Source organism: Onychomys torridus, chromosome 14 (assembly GCF_903995425.1).
Source record: "Onychomys torridus chromosome 14, mOncTor1.1, whole genome shotgun sequence".
Classification (NCBI taxonomy): Eukaryota; Metazoa; Chordata; class Mammalia; order Rodentia; family Cricetidae; genus Onychomys; species Onychomys torridus.
In genome coordinates, this window is record NC_050456.1 from 38,177,810 (window position 1) to 38,199,961 (window position 22,152).

A 22,152-nucleotide genomic window follows, 5' to 3' on the forward strand; every position below is an offset into this window, starting at 1 on the left:
GATTTTTACCTCCACGTCTTGAACAGTCCTTGGTTGAGCCAGGCATAATTTATTAAGCAGCTGAAAAATCAGTTCTTCAATATAATAAAGAGACTCTTCATTAGCTGAGAGGGTGGGGTGTACTTGCTCCTGAACCTTGAAAAGAAAAATTCTCAGTTAAGGCACTGGCAAAATAACGTGAAATGAGCAAATTCAATGAAGATTCTACATGTAGTTAATATTTTACTAAAATGGTTATATACCAATATAAATCTTTTTAAAGCCAAAAGCGTAAGGATGGCTAGAGAGCTGGCTGAGCAATGGCAACTACTTGCTGCTCTGGCAGAAGACAAGGATTCGATCCCAGCACCCACACAGCCACTCAAAACTTCCTGTAACTCCAGACCCAGGGACTCTAGATGTCCTCTTCTGACCTCCTTGGGCATGCATGTAGTGCACAGGTATACATATAGGCAAAACACCCATACACAAAAATATTTTTTAAATTTTTAACTAAAACAAAACACAAAAAACAAAAAACTATTTGTTGGTCTGCATCCCTTCTTCTTAAGCCTTTTTTAAACTCTGAGAATCTAGAAAAGTCCTTGGACTCTCTACTTCCCACTATCTAAAACCATGTTCTAGCTGGGGGATAGCTGTCAATAAAGCACTGTCCTGCATCTGTGAGACCTGAGCTCCAGCCCCACAACCCATGTACAAGCTGGGCATGATGGTACATGCCTGTAACCACAGCACTGGGTAGGTGAAGCTTGCAGATCACTGGAGCTGGCCCATCAGTCTAATCTACTTGGTGAGTTTCTGGCCACAAAGAAACCCTGTCTCAAAAAGCAAGGTGAGGAGCGATGCCTAAGGCTGACCTCTGGCCTCCACATGCACACGCATGTACCCAGACACACCCACACAAATATATGCACACATATACTCATGCAATCACCCAAACATCCCGACACAAATGAATATACACACACACATACACACGCGCACATGCATATGTGCACACACACACTACACACACACAAACACACACACACAAAATGACAAAGCATACTCCCCTAAAATATTATCTATACTTTTAGAGGAATCATAGCTATCTTTACTCTACCTAAAATCTACTAGAAGACTGTGAAAACTAGGTCCTGAGTCCCAGAAACAGAAGAGCTACTTTTGAAAACTCCTATTAGAGACTGTCTACACAATGGCATGCATGTGCCCCTTCCCGCCACTACTCAGTTATGCTGAGCTCCTACCATTTTTTTCTAAAGCTAGAACCTGGTAATTTACCCTAACAATCCAGTGTGACTGTATATAAAAATACAGTAAGTGACGGTTATATCTGAATATTGCAAATAGTTGTTGAAAAACTAGGCACTGCTCTAACCTTGTGTGCCACGGTATTAAAGGGCATGAGTACTACTGACACGTGCAACGGAAATCTTAAATATCCTCTCAAGTATTTGTGAAAACTGTCTCAGTAACTGAAAAGCCTTTCCACAAAGAAATCAGAATGAGATAATTGGATTATCAAAATTTAGCATGAAATTTTCCCTTCCACATGGAGTGTCCCGCTCCTGAAAAGTACCACGGCATAAATTAATGTATTCTTCCCTCTTCTATCCTGTGCGGTCGGTGCTGAAGCTCCTTCTCTCACTCCTACACTAATATTGTGTCTTCTTTCTTTTTGAGCAATACATCAGGGAGCTACCAACTAATCTTTCCAAGGACTATCTCCTGACTTTCTTGATCGTCTGTTTTACATTTCTTCTATTTTTGTTTTATCTGTAGTCTGCATTTATTTTATTTTATTTTATTTTATTTTATTTATTTATTTTTGGAGACAAGGTTTCTCTGTGTAGCTTTGGTGCCTGTCCTGGACTTACTCTGTAGCCCAGGCTGGCCTCGAACTCACAGAGATCCACCTGCCTCTGCCTCCCGAGTGCTGGGATTACAGGCGTGCACTGCCGCCACCGCCACCGCCACCGCCATCACCGCCATCACCGCCACAGCCATCACCGCCACCACCAGGCCTACACAGCCACTCTTCAGGGCAGGCCCCATGCACAGCAATAGATGGCCAACACAAAACGAACTCAGTGGTATTTTTGGAGGGTCACTGTCTCATAATGCTTTAACAGACGTTTTTATTTTTAAAGTTGTAGGTCTTTTGCATACAGATTATGGTATCTAGTTTTGTGTTTTTATGGCACTTCTGCGTGGATGAACATGGGTTCTCTGTGTCTATATGTCTTTCTTGTGATTTTTCTTTGGTTCCTTTCCTTTTGTCTGTTTTTATTTTATCTTATTTATCATTACATTTTAGATTCCTGTTTGTTTTCTAATGAGAGAGAGGGAAAAAAAAGTTATGGGCTTAGAAGAGAGGGAAGGATCTGAGAAAAATCCAGACTATAATATATATTTAAAAAATCTGTTTTCGGGGCTGGAGAGATGGGTCAGAGGTTAAGGGCACTGGTTGCTCTTCCAGAGGTCTAAATTCAATTCCCAGCAACCACGTGGTGGCTCACAACCATCCATACTGAGATCTGGTGCCCTCTCTGGCTATCAGGGATACATGCAGGCAGAACACTGTATACATAAATAAATAAGTCTTTTTTTTTTTTTAAATCTATTTTCAATTTTAAAAAAATTTAAGGAAAAAATAGAGGCCAGACATGGTGGCACACACCTTTAATCCCAGCACTCTAGAGACACAGAGCAGAGACTCTCTGAGTTGGAGGCCAATCTGGTCTGCATAGTGAGTTCCCGGAAGGCCAGGGCTATGTGGAGGGACCTTGTCTCAAAAAACTGGGGGGAGGGGGAGAGGAAAAGAAAAGAAAAGAAAGAGAGAAGAGGTAAGGACACTGTCTATTACTTGCACTCCATTATTATAGAGGTCCTAAGGAGTGCTTAAACAAGAAGACAAAAGAAAGCTATGAACCTGTAAGCAGGTCTGAGGGGTGGCTCAATGGTTCAGGGAGTTTGCTGCTCAAGCATGGGAACCTGAGTTCAAATCTCTAGCACCCACATATGAAAATCTTATAACCCTAGCAATGTGGGGAGTGCAGACAGGAGGCTCACTGGGGCTTGCTGAACCCCAGCCTACCTCTAGGCTCAGTGGGAGACCCTGACCTAAGGGAAGAAGATGGAGAAGGACTGGGCAGAACCCCTACTACCCCCTCCCGCCAGCACACATGCACAGAGAAGGATCAGAAAAACACTTCATTTGCGGATGAGCTGGTTACTCCTTCTGCTGCTGTATCCAGGCAAACATCTGTGAGTGTCCTGCTGAGAGTCAGATGAAGCTGTCCTCTAGATTGGTAGACTGCCCTTCCTGTGTGGGCAGCTCCAATCTAATCTATTAAATATGTGAATAAAAGACCGAGTAATAAAAAACTCATTTCTCCCTGGCAATAAGGAATTCTTTTCTCTCCTCATCATTAGGTGTGAGCTGAGCTATTGCTCCCATGGAAACCGACAGCACTGCACTCCTGGTTCTCAGGCTGCAACCGTACTATGACTTCCCTGGGTCTCCAAGCACGTAAAAGCAGGCCTCAGACCTCGCAGCTTCTCTAATTGCATAAGCCAACTTCTTCATAGTAAATTCTTTTAAAATGTGTATGCAGGCACGTGTGTGACTAATTTGGTTTCTCTGAGACTCCAGACTAATATACTCATGCAGGACACAACTACTTTACAAATAAATTACTTGAATTCATAAAAAACGAACTTTCAACTCTATGTATCATCAACAAAGCTGTTAATAAAAACTGCACATAATAGCACTTATAATTTTTAAAATAAGGTGCCTTGAACTAAATCGTACCAAAAGCATGACTCCTACTCAGAAAACTAAACTGAGAGAAATTAAAAGGTGAAACAAATTAGTGATAACATTGTGTTGTAAATTAGCAGACATAAGTATACCAATTCTTCTCAAACTAACCCATAAAGTTAATAAAATCTCAATCAAAGAACTTGTAATTCAATTGATAAGATGACTTTCGAAATGTAGACAAAAAATTAAAAAAAAGAACCTAAGGAAATCTATCTACCATTTGCTATTTATTCTTTTACTCTGTGTGTACTGACCATACTGCTGTGTGCTTAATAAATTCATTCTTCAAAACAAAAACAGTTATCATAAATCACTCACAACACTATATAAACAGTACAGCAAAAATACAGTAATACTGAAACCTATATAAAACATGGTTTAACCTTCAAAACAATATTAATGAGACACTAGATTAAAAGAATACTTATGATGAGGTTCAAGATCAGACAAAATTGCTGGCATAGTGTCACATTCCTGTAATCCCAGCACTCAGTCAGCAGCAGCAGGTGGACATGTGTGAGTCTGAGGCCAGTTTGATCTACATAGGGAATTCCATATGTACTAATGTATACAGGACTACACAGTGAGACCCTGTCTCAATGAATAAACATATTACATTAAATAGTAAAATGACAAAATTAAACCACTGCTTAGGAACAGATGGGACAATGGAAAGACTAATGAAGGGCAGTATCTTCTGGAGTGTTTTATTAACAAAAATGATGGCAATGTGCTGCTACCTGATGACAGGTAAATAATTATGCTAATTTGTGTATTTATCCTTCATGTGTTTTCCAATTTGTGTCAAATATCACCAACAAATGTTTCAAGAGCTAAGAGAATCAATCATCTGGCAAGCTGAGATCATTTAACTGAGATGAGATAAATTACCACTAAAATAATTTTAAATAATATCCCTAGAATCCAATTCAATGGATAAAATTAAAATGATAGAATACTGGAGACAGAATAGCTTACAAGATTGAGAGGGAGTGGACTACATATATGAAACAAGCATTAACCAGTTCCAGACAGTAAGACCACAAGTGTAACAAGAATTTCTAAAAAGTCCTATTAAATAAAATAAAAAACTCAGGGGCCAGGTATTGAGGTGAATTCTGAAAGATCAGAGAAGCAGAACCATCCAAAGCTAACCTCACCTCGCCAATTCCTCAGCCAATCCTGTTTCCTTAAACTGGAAGCCTCTGAGTCCTCATCCGAATGGATCTCAGCTGAACTGTGCTGAAAGCCTAAAAGTGTAAAAGCCTCTAGTTCCTAGTTCTCAAGCCTTACATACCTTTCTGCTTCCTGCCATCACTTCCTGGAATTAAAGGCATGTGTCATCATGCCTGGCTGTTTCTAGTGTGGCCCTGAACTCACAGAGATCCAGATGGACCTCTGTCTCCAGAATGCTTTGAATAAAGTCGTGTGCTACCACTGCCCAACCTCTATATTTAATATAGTGGCTTTTCTGTTCTCTGACCCCCCAGATAAGTTTATTGGGGTGTACAATATATCAACCACATTTCCCCTTTTTTGTTTAAAATAAAAAAGTTATAATTAGCAGAAGCTTACAGCAATGTTTTCCTATCTACCCCACAAATTATCAGTAAGCTATGGTAGTAAAATAAAGGCATTCTTAGACATAACGAAGATGCTATATACCATATGTATCACTTCTCACTAAGGCTCTGTGATATATACAACACTAGAACAAAACTATAAATCAAGAATGAGAAAAGATAGGCTACAGGAAAATGAAAAAAAAAATCAATATAGAAGAAAGGCTAAAGGGATGCCCAGGATTAAGTGAAAGGAAATTATGTGACAAGAGCCACATAATGGGCATAGAGTCACCAGTGCAGACCAAAACATGTCGGAAAACCCTGCAAAGAACTGTCTCAACAGATGAAGTCAAGTGCATACTTAAAGAAACTAAAAATTCTGGAAGAGTATTGAGACAACCAGCAGAAATCTGAGCTTGAGATTAGTTCACAGAAAACTATACAAACAAGAAAACAAGATAATTATAGTACCACTAGATAATTATTAGTACCACTAAAAGCAAAAAGAAAAAGTGCTTTAATATAAATAGCATGATGAGTCATAATAATATAAAATGAATATTAACCCAATCAAAATAAACATACAACCATATAGAAGGGAGGCAGGAAAGTAGGCATGGCAGGAAGGGGTAAAGTACTTCCTTCACCTGACAACAGGAAACCCTGTAACAGTTACACTGTGTACGTCCACTATCTTCTTGGTATAAAAACTTTTTTCCATTTATGTATGTATGTATGTTCGTGTGTGCAGACATGTACATGCCATGGCATATGTGAAGGTCAGAGGACAACCCAGGGAAGTCAAGTCATCTTCTTCCACCACATGGATTCAGGTTTTGCACTCAGGCACCAGGCTTGGCAGCAAATGCCATCTCACTGACCATAAACATCCTATTTCTACAAAAACATTCACGAGGCTAGTGCAGTAGATGTCATAAGGCCGCTCCAGAGCATCTTTCCATAAGAGGCAAAGAGCCTACTCAATGAAATACTGTAATGAGAACTAAGATAAGTCTAACTGAAGTCTTTTTTCTGTGACTATGATTTTGGTAAATACCCTGCAAAGCAATGTTCGCACTAAGCATTGGGTTTCTCATGCCAAACTTCTGCATTTCAGATGAGAAAACAGTGCATGGCCATACGACCCTGAAGACACTCAATCTCAATGAGCATGCTATGTTATAAATACTCTCTAAAATACTCTCAGAGCACATCAAGGTGACAATGGGAGATGACCTATGCTCATCCTTCCTAGGATTTACTTACTACCTTAACCACCGAAGAGACAACAAAAAATCATATTGGGACAAACAAACTTATCAATCTTTTCAGAAAGAACAGTTAAAGTAATTTTCAGTTCTTAACAGGAGAATATCAAGTCAAACCTGTATTCCAGTTATACCATATTTTCCATGCCAGAAGATATTTCCTTATATATATACTGTAAGTAGAGCAATCATAACATACATGCAGAAACACACAGAGGCATTTAAAAACTATTTCTAATATTATATTTAACAAAATACAGAAATATTTTTACTAATTATGTTTTCCAGGTTTCCATATTCACAATCAAACAAAAAAATCTTGTTAGTACATCTGTTCCATAAACTAACATTTGCATTTCAAGAAAATGTAGCCCATAAAGCCTGGCTTTCTGACTGACAGCTATTTCAAACTCTTCATTAAAAACTTCTACAGAGGGGTTGGGGATTTAGCTCAGTGGTAGAGCGCTTGCCTAGCAAGCACAAGACCCTGGGTTCGATCCTCAGCTCCATATACAAAAAAAAAAAAAAAGAAAAGAAAAAAATAAACTTCTACAGAAGTACAAAAGGCTGCAGTGCCATTTAAATCCCGCGTGTGGACCAGGAGTGGGCCTGGTGGCTTTTCTTCTGGAAGTTTTGTAGTTTTAGGGCTCACCATTTAGATGTATGGTCTATTTGAATTAATTTTATAAATGACATGATAATTCTATTTATGGTGCATATATTGCATGTGAACAGCTGGTCATCTCACCATTACTGACAAGTGGTGTGTTCTTTGCTAAAAGTCTTTACTACTGTATAAAAACGATTTGTGCAGACACATATATGCCCTTATTCTGGGTTGTCTGTTCTGTCCACTGGTTTTATTGATTATCTTTAGATCAGTGCCACTCAGCTTAGATGGCTGTTTATAGACACTCTTGAAATGAGGCCAGGCATGGTGGTGCACGCCTGGAATCCCAGCACTCCGGAAGCTGAGGCAGGAGGAACGCTATTTTCAAGCCACCTGTTATTTAATGAAACTCTTGGTTTTCGTTTTGATAGACAGCTATCTGATAATGTTCGTTCTCCTAGATTTCTTTTTATGTCCAAGTTGTTTACATTATTTGAGGGTCTCTCTTCATGTAAGAATTTTGGTACTCATGAGGCAAAGGCAGGTGGATCTCTGTGAGTTCAAGGTCAGCCTAACCTACATAGTGAGTTCAGAGCTACATAGTGAGACCCTTAAAAAAAAAATCCTGGAAGTTGCTGGCGTTAGGGCCTGTAATCTCAACATTCCAGAAGGAAGGCAAGAAGATTAGGGGCTCAAGGACAGCCCCACAGCAAGTTCCAGGCCAGCCTTGTCTACATGAAACCTTGCCTTAATAAGAAAGAAAAATAAAACAAAATCTTCTAAGTGTTCTCATTATGAATGACTTAAAATGCAACTTGGAGGAAAAAACAAAACCTTAAGGCTGGTGAGATGGCTCAGTGGTAAGAGTGCCTGCCGTGAGTCCTGGTTCCATGTCCAGGGCAAAGAAAGAACCAGTCCTGAAGTTGTCCTCTGATCTCCCCAACACATACAGCAGCTCTACACCTCCCTGCCCTGTGCTAAACAAATAAATATAATTTTAAGTTTTTTTTCAATAAAAAATTTCATTTCAAAGATCATTAAAACTTTGATAAACCGGGCGTTGGTGGCGCATGCCTTTAATCCCAGCACTCGGGAGGCAGAGCCAGGTGGATCTCTGTGAGTTCAAGGCCAGCCTGGTCTACAGAGTGAGTTCCAGGAAAGGCGCAAAGCTACCCAGAGAAACCCTGTCTCGAAAAACAAAAACAAACAAACAAACAAACAAAACTTTGATAAACTATTGCTGATACACAGCAAGGACTCAGAAATATAACTCAGTCGTAAAATGTTTGCTGTGCAGGTGTGAAGACCTGCATTTGGATTCCCAGACCCCGTGAAACGCTGTAGGCAACAGCAAGTGCCCGCAGTCTCAGTGCTGGGGAAGCAGAGTGGGAGGGTTCCCTGAGTCAGCTGACCAGAACCGAGGAACTGAAGTGGCTGCTGGAGTCTTAACAGATCTTAGGGCAGCCAGCTCTAGTCCAGCTCTCCTGGAGAAGACATCCAGTGAGGTGAAGCTGAACCTATACCGGGGTTACCTGTGGATTCGCTTCCTGCCTTTTCTCTGGACAGTCAACATTTTCTGGTTCTTCAGCACAGCCTCCCATGCCTCAGCCTACACAGGGCAGAGCCAAATCGAAAGCTGTGTCTGGTATCCAGCTATGAGTTTCCTCTTGAGTACTCACCACCCGGACCACCACCTTCCAGATTCACTGTCTCACCGAGATGCCCTTGGAACTGCCTCTCCACCATCCCCTTCAGCAATCCCTGACAACTTCTTCACAGACTGGTAACCTTCCTTCCAGAATGGCCTCCTCTACTCGAAAGTTACTCTCAAACCTCAAAGACTGCCCCCATCTCCCATCTTCTCCAATAAAGGACACTAACTTTAAAAATAAATAAGGGGGTTGGGGATTGAGCTCAGTGGTAGAGTGCTTGCCTAGCAAGCACAAGGCCCTGGGTTTGATCCTAAATAAATAAATAAATAAATAAATAAATAATAAATAAGGTAGAAACTGGCATACACCTTTAATCCCAGCACTCAGGAGGCAGAAGCAGGTGGATCTCTGTGAGTTTAAAGACAGCCTGGTCTACAGAGTGAGTTCCAGGGCTATATAGTGAGACCTTGTCTTGAAAAAAACAATAACAAACAAATAAATAAGGTAGAGAGCAAGTGAAGAAGATCCTCTATGCTCATCTGTAACTTCTACACATATGAGCATGAACATTTGCATATATACATTTGACACACACAACATACATATACATATATACCACACAAACACACACATGCACACACAAGAAAGAAAGAAATTAATGATCTGGTGATTCAGATTTTATTTTTGGATCAGAATACTCAGCAATATAAGATACCAATTTCTTTTTTTTTTTTTTCCATTTCTTTTTTGGTGTTCTGCCTGCATGCGTGTCTGTGTGAGGGTGTCGGATCCCCTGGAACTGGTATTTCAGACAGTTGTGAGCTGCCATGTGTGTGCTGGGAATTGAACCCAGGTCCTCTGAAAGAGCAGCCAGTGCTCTTAACTGCTGAGCCATCTCCCCAGCCCCAAGATACCAACTTCTTTCAAATGACCTATACACTGAACAAAATTCCATGTAAAATCTCAGCAAGCTTTTTTTTTTAAACAGAAATTGATACATGGATTTTAAAATTCTTACATGAAGAGAGACCCTCAAATAATGTAAACAACTTGGACATAAAAAGAAATCTAGGAGAACGAACATTATCAGATAGCTGTCTATCAAAACGAAAACCAAGAGTTTCATTAAATAACAGGTGGCTTGAAAATAGCGTTCCTCCTGCCTCAGCTTCCGGAGTGCTGGGATTCCAGGCGTGCACCACCATGCCTGGCCTCATTTCAAGAGTGTCTATAAACAGCCATCTAAGCTGAGTGGCACTGATCTAAAGATAATCAATAAAACCAGTGGACAGAACAGACAACCCAGAATAAGGGCATACATGTGTCTGCACAAATCGTTTTTATACAGTAGTAAAGACTTTTAGCAAAGAACACACCACTTGTCAGTAATGGTGAGATGACCAGCTGTTCACATGCAATATATGCACCATAAATAGAATTATCATGTCATTTATAAAATTAATTCAAATAGACCATACATCTAAATGGTGAGCCCTAAAACTACAAAACTTCCAGAAGAAAGAAAACAGAATCCAGGCATGGTAGTACACACAAGTAATTGTAGCATTTAGGAGGCTGAGGCAGGAGCCTCACAAATTTGAGGCTGCATAACAAATTCCAGGTGTGCCTAGACTGCACAGTAAGATTGCCTCATAAAACCAAAATAAACAAACAAACAAAAAAAAAAAAAGGAAGAAAAAAACCCACACACAACAGAGAACATTTTTTTAGTCAGAATTTGGCAATGATTTCTTAGGTATGACATATAGAGGCACAGTCTTAAAAAGGAATACACAATGCTTCATAAAATTCTGGATTTTTCTACAACAGCGTGGACTCAAAAGGAAAAAAAAAAAAAAAAAGGTCGGTGTTAAGAGAATGTAAATATGTAAAGACTGGAAGAAAGTCTACATATCTGATATAGAACTTGTATCCAAACACAGGGTTCTCAAAATTCACTAAGGGGAACAAAGTGGGTATAATATGAACAAATGCTAGGCCAAGTTGCAGAGCCAGCAAATCATAGGAAAGATACGCGACGTCACTAATCATAGGGACATGCAAACCAAAGCCACAAGAGACCAGTGCAGAGCCATTTAGGGGCAAAGTTAAGTTATTAAGGGCCAATAGAAGGTAAAACTTGGGAAAACAATCTTATAACTTACTTTCTTCTTTTTGGAATTGAACCCAGGGCTTCATGCATGCTAGGCAAGCATTCTACCGCTAGCTATACCCAGAAGCCCATTTTGTACATTCTGTTTTGAGATAGTGTCTCAGTAAGCTACCCAGCCTAGCTTGGACTCCAGGCAAGCCTCAAATTTATGATCTTCCTGCCTCAGCCTCCTGAACAGCTGGGATTACAGGCCTGTGCCAGCACACATGACTTGACAGTTTCTTGGAAGCTGTCAAGAGTACTATATTTGGTATTATCCAAGACTTGTACACAAAATGATTATAGTAATTTTGTTTATAATAGCCAAGACCTTAAAATCTACATTACATCAGGTAAATAAATCAAACTATAGTACATCTATACACTGGAATGGTGCTGAACAGTAAGAAACTATTGACATTTCAACATGAATAACTCTCAAAATAATTGCACCAAGTAAAGGAAGTAAACCCACCCCTCTAAAACAAGTTTCTGCTAGAAGACTCCATTAGCATAAACGAACTCTCTAGAGAATGAGCTCTCCAGTGAGGGCAGGTCAGTGACTGTGGGGTGGGCAGTGGGCAGGGCAGGGAGGGAGTACAGCCAGGAGGGAACTTTGGAGCTCAAAGATAGTCTTTATTTTTCCTAGATAAGGCCTCACCTCATGCTAGCCCAGGCTAGTCTAGAACATGCTTTGTAGCCCAGGCTAATCTTGAGCTCATGAGTCTCCTGCATTAGAAGCCTAGGAGCCAAGACTGCAGGTCTGTGCTGCCAATCCCGACTCTTGTTCACTATATTATGGCTTCACCGATGTGTGTAAGTTCCTAAGAACTTACTAAACTAAACCCTTTAAATATATGCAGTTTTTATACATTAATTATGCCATTGACATAGCTACTAAATAATGTACTATTTAAGGGAGCACTCTCCTGACTGGAGTAAACAGTCAAGAACTGCGCACTGAAAACTCAGGAGGCCTCTCCTGTGTTTGCTTTGCTTCTATGCCCCACCCTTTTCTCCTAACATACAGGGAAACTCACGACATGTCATTAAAGTCAGTCCTTTTCAGAAAGAACTCCAAACATATGGTAAAGAGATTCAGGGTATTCACGACCCCACTGAAATTATCTGGAGATTGGGGAATTAAGAATGTGATATAAAATTTGGTTTTATTGCATTATACATAATGTAATGTGGGGGGAGGGATAGAGAGAGGGGGAAAAGGGAGAGAGAGGGAGGAGAAGGAACGAGGGAAAACTGCTACCCCTGTAACAGCATCCACAAAGGGATTTCCTATTCATGTTCTTCTATGTCCACTGTCTATTAATAGTCACTTCTCAAAGTCAGTCTCTTAGTTAGGGGCCTTCTGTACACTCCCTAAGTACATTGGTTTGTTTAAAATGTAGGCAAGTATAGACTAGGAATCTGATTCTATTTAGTTTTATAATAGAGGGCTTACCATAAAATAATAAAATATGTAAGAAAGACTATTAATTGAATTATTAAAAATTTCCTAAATAGAACCACATACTATAAAAATTGTAAGCACCTTTCCATAAAGGCAGCCATTAGTCTGTAAAGCCAAGAAAGCACAGGGTAGCAGAGAACATGAATTAAGTGTTCTTCTGAAGAACATAGAATGTTTAGTCACTTAATAGTTCATTACTGTTGGCAAGGCTAGAAAATATAAGCATAAAGCTTAAATCAAAAGTATAGGTATTTCAGAAACAAGATAAAAAATAAAAGCTCTCTTCTCTTTAAAACTTCTATATCTTTTATGTATTAATTTCATAATCTCACTTGTAAATAAACTACAGCAAACACTAAAGATCTAACAAAAAATTTTAAATAGTATTAGGTTGGGAAAATGGCTCCATGGATAAGAACACTTGCTGTTCAATAGTGTAGACCTGAGTTCTAATCCCCAGAACTCAGGTAAAAAGTCAGGCCTGGCTGGATATTCCTATAACCCTAAATGTGTGTGGGAAAGGAGGCTCACTGGGCTTGCTAAATGACAGCATGGCTTCCTGTGTCTCAAAGGAATAAAGTGAACATGATTGAGAATGGTACTGAACATCTCTGATCTCTGCATGGGTGCGCACGCACTTACATGTCTGGACAACACACACACGCACGCATGCACGCATGCACACATGCTTTTTTTCTCCCTGTGAAACCAGAAAAAAACCACAATAATTAGATTTGTTTCATTTAATCAAAGTAAACACTAATCCCCACACCCATCACATACTACCTAAACTACTATTTGGACTCTTTCTTAAATAAGACTTCCCAAACAAGGGACAAGCACACAAGAGATAAATAAGGCAGTTATGCTAGCCCTTCTCAAATGCCTTCTCTCATGGTATGGTATGTTGCTCCAAGTGCAATACATACACATGTACTTACATTCTGTACCATTAAACAAGGACACACTTATAACTGTTTTAAGTACTTCCTCCCTTCCATTCACTTGACTGCTGTAAAATTACATCCTCCTGAGATGACAGGTCTTGGAAAACAGAGAAATATCTTTAAGAAATATTTCAGGCAACATTATCTTACTTCAGCCAGGAAAAATATTCAATGCCAGTTTTCACACATCATCTAACTTTCTGTCTTATAGCTTACACTCAGATGTGAGGTGGATGACATATAACAAGTATTAATGCATTCATCTGAACTAAAATACTAAGTCAGACTTTGACCAAAGATAATATGGTAAGGCTGGCTGCTTTGACAATTGCCACTGGCCTAATCAGGTTATATAGAATATTTTCCATAAAATGAATGAGTATAGTTAGGCAGAATTCTAAGATGACCCCCAAGCCTCTCTCCTCTGGTATTCATGCCCTTTATGGTCTCTACCTTTGAGTGCAACAGGCCCTGCTAATACAATGGGATGGCATTTCTGTAAGCAGAGAGATGGCTCAGTTCCCAGAACCCTGCCCTGGCAGTTCTCAACCATCTGTAGCTCCAGGTCCTGAGATCCAATGTCCTCTTTCAACTTCCGCCGTCTCCTGCCCTCATATGACATACATTCACACATGCATACACAGAAGTTAAGAAATGTCTAAAACGTCATTCCAAATATTAAAAAGGTGACCACTAATCAGCAGACCCTGAGTTATCAAAAGGGAGATTACCCCAGGTGAGCTCCACCTCATCAAGTGAAAAACCTTGAAGTGGGTGTAGAAATGTGAGACTTAGCAAGAGGACTAGGGTTTAGCTTGGTAGAAGAGCGCTTGCTTCACGTGCACAAGGCCTGGGTTCCATCCCCGCACTACATGTAAACAAAACAGAAAAGGCACCAAGGTGAATTCCTGTTGAACTTAAACAAATGAATACACGATGATGAACAGCATGTGCCTAGGAAAGGGACATGGCCTTTAGAAGCCTTGGCTTCCATGCTCTACCTACAAGGAAATGAATTCTGTCTAAAAACACGAGGGCTTACAAGAGAAGAACAGGCCTCAGATGAAACCAGAGCCCTGGCCAAAAATTCTGATTTCACTATTTGAGACCATAAGCAGATAATCAAATTAAGTTATGCCTAGACCTCTGATTAAAAAACAAAACCTGAAGATAGGTAAATAGATGTAGCTTTAATCTACATTTGTGGTAACCATTTGCTATCCAGCAACAGAAAGCTTATACAATGAACAGGGAATGCGAATTTAAGAATATGGTGAAGGTCTTCCTTTAGTCAGAGCCACCTGCACTGAATCTTCCAGGAATTCTCCAAAGTGACAGCGCAACAGGAAAGAGGGGAGGGCAGATGCACGCTCTCCAAGCCTTCTGGAAAACAGTTATTTCTTTGGCCACACATGTGTGGACCTACAGGAACCATACTACAGAGAGTAAGGGACTAGGGGCCGTTCACACAGGAACGCCTCGGAACTGCAGCCATGACAAAACTGGGAGCGGCTACGACACACTCTGCGGGCTGCGCTGTCCTAAACAAGCACGCTAAGGGCAAGAGTCCTGCCGAGAGTGCGCGTGCGCAGTGAGCGCGGTAAGCGCAGAGAGTCAAGATGGCTTCCCGGGCGGAATGCATGAAGGAAAAGGACCAGGACAGAAGCTAAGCCAGGGAGGGCACCGGGTCAACTGAGGCACCAGCCTGGTCATCCAGAACCCGTACCCCACGAACTCCTGACTTAGGAGATGTATGTATGAGTGGAAAGAAAGCTCTAGAGTGTAAAAGCGTTTTTCTTAAATTCAAGTGTGGTATCTTTTCCCACAGAGAAAGTTTTAAAGCAAATTTTAATTGTCCCAGTTCATTTTGTTTTCTTATTCAAATTAGCATTTTTCGTGCTAAAAGTTGTCGCTTTGTGTGAAACAAATACACTTTATTGATTAGAACATGGCCAAATGTTTATAAAGTGTTTACACTGGTTTCAGGATAATCACACAGTAGTGCACATCTCATGCCTACCTCAGGAGGTGACTGGTCACACAGCAAAACCCTGTCTCTAAGAGGTAGGGGAGGTAGGGTGGGTATTACTGTTAAGCTCCAGAGGAGTTGACTATTCATTAATTGTATCATGAATTGCTAGACTGTATGGAAGAAGAATTTGCTTCTGAAGTCTACTACTTAGAAATTGATTGTTAAAAGTACCTGTTACTATCTATGAACTGATTTGACCATGGAATAGGACTCAAAAACAGTAATATAAATTTGGCTTGGATGCAATAAAACAAATACTATTTTAAAAAGAATATGGTAAGATAAAATGCATTTTATCAGTAAATATTGCCTTAAATTAATAGTTTTTATTGTCTTGCTCTTTCTTGAATATACTAAACAAAGAAGCTCTAAGTAGAGAGATAAGATCATAGTTATTAGCTATTTAGTAAAGACTGGAAAAGCTAGAAAATGAAAAGGTAAATTACTTTTTTTTTTAAATGGTTTTTCAAGACAGGGTTTCTCTGTCTAACAGCTCAGGCTGTCCTGGAACTCCATTCGTAGACCAAGCTGTCCTTGAACTCACAGGAATCTGCCTGCCTCTCCCTCCCTAGTGCTAGGATTAAAGGTGTGTGTGTGTGTGTGTGTGTGTGTGTGTGTGTGTGTGTGTGTGTGCGCGCGCGCGCGCCCCTGTCAACAAATGATTCTTAAAATCAGGTAACAAATTATTTTCCACATGCAATGATCTTTGCTTTAAACAGAACTTAAGGAGAACCTAAATGAGTAGATAATGATTAAAGCAACTCGATATTAGATTCACTGAATAATTAGAAAGAACTATAGAATTCAGCATAGAATTAAAAAGAAGTTAAAAAGTTGGGTTTAGTTTCTTTAAAATTTTCTTCCACATGTTAACAATGTTTTTGGAGACTTGTATCTATATAAAAGAATAGTAAATTTGTGGAGGCAGGGTTTCCATGTGCAGCCCTTGATGGCTTTGTACTTACTATGTACTGACCTTGACTTTGTGGCAATCCACCTACTTTAGGCTCCAAGTGCTGGGATTACAAGTATGTACCCTCAGGGGACTGAAGAAATGGCTCAGCAGTTAAGAGCACTGGATGCTCTTCCAAAAGAGCAGGGTTCAGTTCCCAGCACCCATGTGAAGGCTCACAGCTGTCTGTCACACCAGTTCCCGGGGATCTGATGCCCTCTTTTTACCTCCATGGGCACCAGATAAAAAACACATTAAATAAATAAGAAATAAATGAACAAGTGTGCACCACCATGCCAGCACAAAATAAATGTAGCAGAGCCTTATGGTTATAGGTGAAAAATTAATTCAATATATATAACTTTCACTGTTACAAAGAAGGATAAAGAACAATCAAAGACTTTCAAACCTAAAAAATATTGTATTTGAACATAATTATGTACAGGTAGGATAAAAAGCTCATTGAGAAAAGGTTGATGCAGTTTCCAACTGTTAAAGACTCACCTTGCCATCGTTTTAAAAGAACCATGGGGCATAGCAAGTTACTTTGGCATTTAGATTCCATCAGATACTTACAAGGATTTTTTAGATTTATTTATTTTATGTGGGTGAATGTTTGCCTCCGTATATGTCTGTGCACCACATGCATGCCTGGTGCCCACAGAGGCCAGAAGAGCTTCAGATCCTTTGGAGCTGGGGTTACTGTGATCCTGAACCACCATGAGTGCTGAGGCTGGACCCAGGTCCTTTTCGAGAGCGCCGGGTACTTTTAGCAGTGAGCATGGCTCCAGCACGTCCTTTAGAGGCTTTTTAACCCATTCAGCTATCTTACTTGGACACCGTCAGTACTGGAAACAGAATCATTCCCCTGTAACTATTTGAATTTAACATGAACATGTTAGATGTCAACACAAAATATGCAAATTTTCAAAGTTTTCTTGGACATGCACCACAAAAAAGTTAGCGAACTCCCAATTGAGGAGGAAGAGTCATAGAGACTCCACAGCTATCAGATGTGAGCTTGGTGTGAGCCACTGGGGAGAACTGCCACCAGGTTGTTTTTAACATGGCTTATACTGGAGATACAGGTTTATGAGACAAGACAAGTCAGTTTGGTTTGGGCTACTCTGTGCACCTCTAGCCATTTATATGAGACTGTCTAGGAAAAAAAAAATGGGAGAATGCAGCAGTTTTATACAGGCTTCAGGGTAAGCCCACTTCAAGACAATGATGTCTGACATAAAAATTTAAAGAGATAAGCCAAACCTATCTGAAGAAAGGGTGCTCACAGAAAAGGTACAGGCTACAACAGTTCCATGGTCAAGAGCACTGCCTGCTCTTCCAGAGGACCTAGTTCAATTCTCAACATCCTCCTGGTGGCTCAGTGTCTGGAACTCCAGTCCATGGCATACAATGTCCTCTTCCGGCTCCCATAAGCACTGCACACATGGTGTACACACATACATGCAAGCAAAATACCCATACTCATCATTTTTTTTTAAAAAGACACAGCAATTACGAAAAGTCTTGAGACCAACACATCCTATATATCTATGTTATAGGAACAAGACAGTAGGGAGCGGGCACAGATTCAGACGAGAGAGCTAGAGAGCTCTATGAAGGGGGCTCCCATTCTGAGAAGCAGCAGCGGCAGATCTAAAGAAGAGTGCCATGACCTCATCTCTACGTACTGAGAAAGTCATGACTGAGTGGACCAAGAGTGACCTCATCTCTACGTACTGAGAAAGCCCCATTGCAGAGCTATTCCAATACCCCACAAGACTGGCGGTGTGGAAGACGAGGGAAAGTGTGAACTGATAACTGGAGACAGTTACAGTCTGGACTAGAGCTAAAGGGGCTGCTGGTGTAGGTTGTGTAGTGTGAAAAGAGGACTCGAGAATATCCAGAGTTTGAGTCTGAGTGACTACAAGAACGGAGCAGCCATTGACTGACCTGGAACTGTTATGGAAAGGAGCAAGTTCTGGACAGCATCTGTGTGGGAATATCACAGAAGAATTTGGAATCTGAAAAATTAACTTAGGGCTAGGATATATTAGCTTGTACAAAGCCCTAGGTTTGATTTGCTATACCAAGGGGGGAAAAGGAGGTAAAGGGTGTGGAGAGGAGGCAGATGAGGAGGAGATTAACTGTGAAACCAGAAGAAACTCAAGTAGTTCGGCAATCACCAAATGTAGATGGTGTGTGAAGCGCTGAGGCAGAGTGGGACTTCTGAGGGAGTAGAACAGAACAGGTGTCTCTAACCTCTGAGAAGGTCAAAGTGATGAGGTTAAGGGGTAAGTCATCAAGATAGAAGACCTGGAGAGGAGAAGTGGAGATAGGAAGACAGAGAGAGGAAGAGACAGACAGAAAACACACCAGGAGTGTTTGAAGTTTGGGAAGGTAAGTGGTTTTTTGTGTGCTTGTTTGAAATGATTTGTAAAGTGAAAGATCAACTGCCAAATACTGTTAATGGATCGATTAGGAAAGAACTGCAAAGTGTTTTGTTAAGAGGTAGGGTAGAATTACGAAGTGATTTAATAAAGGAAACCAAAGGCTTCTATATGGGCCAGACTGTTGAGAACGAGAAAGGAGGAAGAGAGGGAGGGAGAAGATACAGATGACGTGGACCAGCTGGAACTGCCTTAATGTTATTTTCACTTTCTAAGCATTAAACTGTGAATTTTAAATATATAACACTTTATACATTTCAAAAAGCTTTCTACTTATCACATATTTTTATGAAAAGAATTTTTGGTTAATTTTTAGCATGACTATATGAAATAATACTAAATCCATTAGTTCCATTAAAATTCCTCCCTTAGTCAAATATGCAGCCTAACATAGGATATAATCAAACTTCTGTTCCCTTGAAAGAAGGGCCATGATTAATATAATAGACATATATTTGATTTATGTCAAGTGGTAACACAGGTAGTGCTTTGGATACTCAGCATAAAACACTTTAATGGAATATTATTGCTCCAAATATACCATACTAAAATTAAACTGATAACAGAAAAAGGTTACTAAATCATGGCTGACAGGGAACTAAATGCACCAAGTTAAAATGCATTCCTAATGCTCATCCAGTCTGGCTGAGCCCCTTGGGTCAGTTTGGGTCATTATTACTTTGGAATAATTCCAAATGATTCCCGTGGGTTCTATTATTATAGTCAGTGGCTTTAGGAAATCCAGAACAGGCTCGAAGTTAAAAATTAAATAAAATCTTTAAAATCATAGGATCCCTATTACTTTCTGAATTTCTTCTTTTTAAAAAGTGTACTTGATGTTTTAATAAGGTCATGTTGCATCCCCAGGGTTAATTTCTGTAGTAGTTTTTACATACTAGTCAATGGGCTGCTGTAGCTAAGCATCCACTTACACAGTGTTGCTCAAAGCAAGAGGATATACGGTCACCCCCCCCCCCCCCCCCCCCCAAAAAGAGCATTTCACACTGACAGAGGTAGGGCATGGTGCAGCTCAGGGACAGAGGCTGGACTTCCATCCCAAGAGGGGCAGGGAAAGAGAGAAGAGAAAGTCTGTTACAATGAAGGCAGCATCACTGCTGCAAATGTATGAAAGTGCCAGGTGAAACTCACACCCAGCAACAGAGAACCCACCACCATCTCCTGATTTCTGAGACCCAGTAACAGAGAACACACTCACCATCTCCTATAATTCTGAGAATGCCTTCCCAGCCCTCAGTCTTTCAGTTTCTACATAGTATCGCATGTTACAATTTATAGGAAAAGGATGTATGTTTTAGGCAAAATTAAGTATCTACCAAACACCAGCAAGTCTCTCTACAGACGGCAATCTTTCCCTTCAGCACACTCCGGGACTAACACACTGAATACACTGAAACAGCATGTCCAACGCAGTAGCAACCCTTCCATATTCCTTAGTCATTACTGCAACTCTCTCAATACACAAATATTCCCTGTACCTGGCATTATACACCAGTGTGGGGTCTACTGAGGCCATGGATACTGTCCAATAGTTAGAAACTGCCCCTTAGGTTCTGCCATCTACACAGTGAATGTGTGACAGTCGGGACTCCAAACCACCCTTCAAGTGAGGAGCTAGTGGCTGAGTGCCTCTAAATTGGCAGGCAGGGCAGGTGGGCCATGTAGAGGATTTTAGAATAACACTGCTTAGGAGAATGAATTGGTGATAACTACTATACTCTGTTTATCCTTAATCCAAGGTTTGAGCAACTGCACATCCACACAAAATACACTTGTACTTTAGAGGAGGCAGAGCAGTCAGTCTGTTAGGAAAGCATATTCTTAGGGGCCCGGATGGCAGCTCTCTCTAAAGTGCTGTTTACTTGTAACTTTCTGGTGACATGGCTGTGGGAATTTCATCAGTGAGACAGGTGTTGGTGAACTCATCCCCACTGTGGGCATTCCTCAGGTATTCACTCATTCTTTAGAAATGTGTGGATTTGCTGGCCATCACCTTGACGATGTGCTTGGGCCGCGTGCTAAAGTCAGCTAATGTCTCCTTATCGCCATCCAGAAATCTCCATGTGGAGAGCTCAAAGTCCTCCTCACTGTTCTCATCAATTTCATCAGGAGGAGGATTCGGATACTCTTCCAATTTCTGCAGTGCTTTCCAAGAGCCCTCTCTCCAGTGTTTCATTAGCCTCTGGCCTTGAGTTCTTGATATAAGCAGAGAATTTGGCAAAGATGTCTACTCCAGCAGGGTTTGACTCTGGGGGTTTTGGTAAAAGACTTAAGTACGTGGTGGGGTCGGGGAGCAGGGATAAGACTTCTTCAAGAAATTCCTCCATCTTATTCACATCTGTTTTGACTTCACTGTTCAAAGTTATAAATGGTGGGTGGGTCCCTGGAGTCAAGTTCTACAGGTTCACAGGCTTCCTTTAAGGTCAATGGTTGGGACACTGAACATGACTCCTTTGGGCCACAGAATCATGGGGCGCCTCTGTGAAGAGGGCCGTTTCCCATGCTTTCTCCATCACTGCCGGCCTTGAGGAAGAGCTCGGTGAGGGGCTCTTTGTCCTCCTCCCTCGCCCTTTCAGGGGCATCAACAGCGCTGGGGTCGGACCGCCTGGCCAGGGTGACAGCTGAGGCTCTGGGGCTGCTGGAGCTGCTGGGGCTGCTGGCCTTGCCCACCCGCCCTCACATCACCCCACATCTCCCGTGACAACATTTCTGCATTTCACCTGGAGGTGTGATCTTTCCAAACCCAGTTATGACCAGGTTAATCTACCTACTTGGCTACAAGAATGATAACCCTACAGGACTTCCTATTCTCTGGTGAAAACCTTAACTTGAGCTACACATAATCCACCCATAATCTCCTTATTCTCCTGATTCAGAAGATAAGCCACTGCCTTTCTCCCCCTTTGCTGCAAATCTTTTCTTCTGTTGTATTTTGTTAATTCATAGGGTCTTTCAGAGAACAGCTTGCTAATTTGTCCCTCAGATCTGCCTACCACTACCACTTAGAATGCAAGCTTTATGACAGCAAGACCCTTCCCAGAGCTTCAATAACAAAATTATCTCCTGACACATAGAAGACACTCAGTAATACCTGTCATCTCCAGAACTTAGCTTCCTCAAAGATGACTTCTTGACTCCATTATACATCAATGACACCAACTCTATTTTCCCAAGCCACCCTACAGATTTTCTGGAAAGAAAAGATCTAG

At 40.8% G+C, this 22,152-nt stretch overlaps 1 protein-coding gene and 1 pseudogene across 4 annotated transcripts in view; both read right to left on the reverse strand.

Moving 5' to 3' along the window:
• Positions 1–22,152, reverse strand: part of Sos2 (SOS Ras/Rho guanine nucleotide exchange factor 2) — a 93,859-nt gene that overhangs the window by 65,707 nt on the left and 6,000 nt on the right. For all 4 annotated transcript variants that reach the window (XM_036205718.1, XM_036205716.1, XM_036205715.1 and 1 more), the window contains exon 2: positions 10–135. In XM_036205718.1, coding sequence (XP_036061611.1) covers positions 10–135 — 126 coding nt within the window. The remainder of the gene's footprint in view (positions 1–9; positions 136–22,152) is intronic.
• On the reverse strand, positions 20,802–21,499 carry LOC118595602 (annotated as a pseudogene).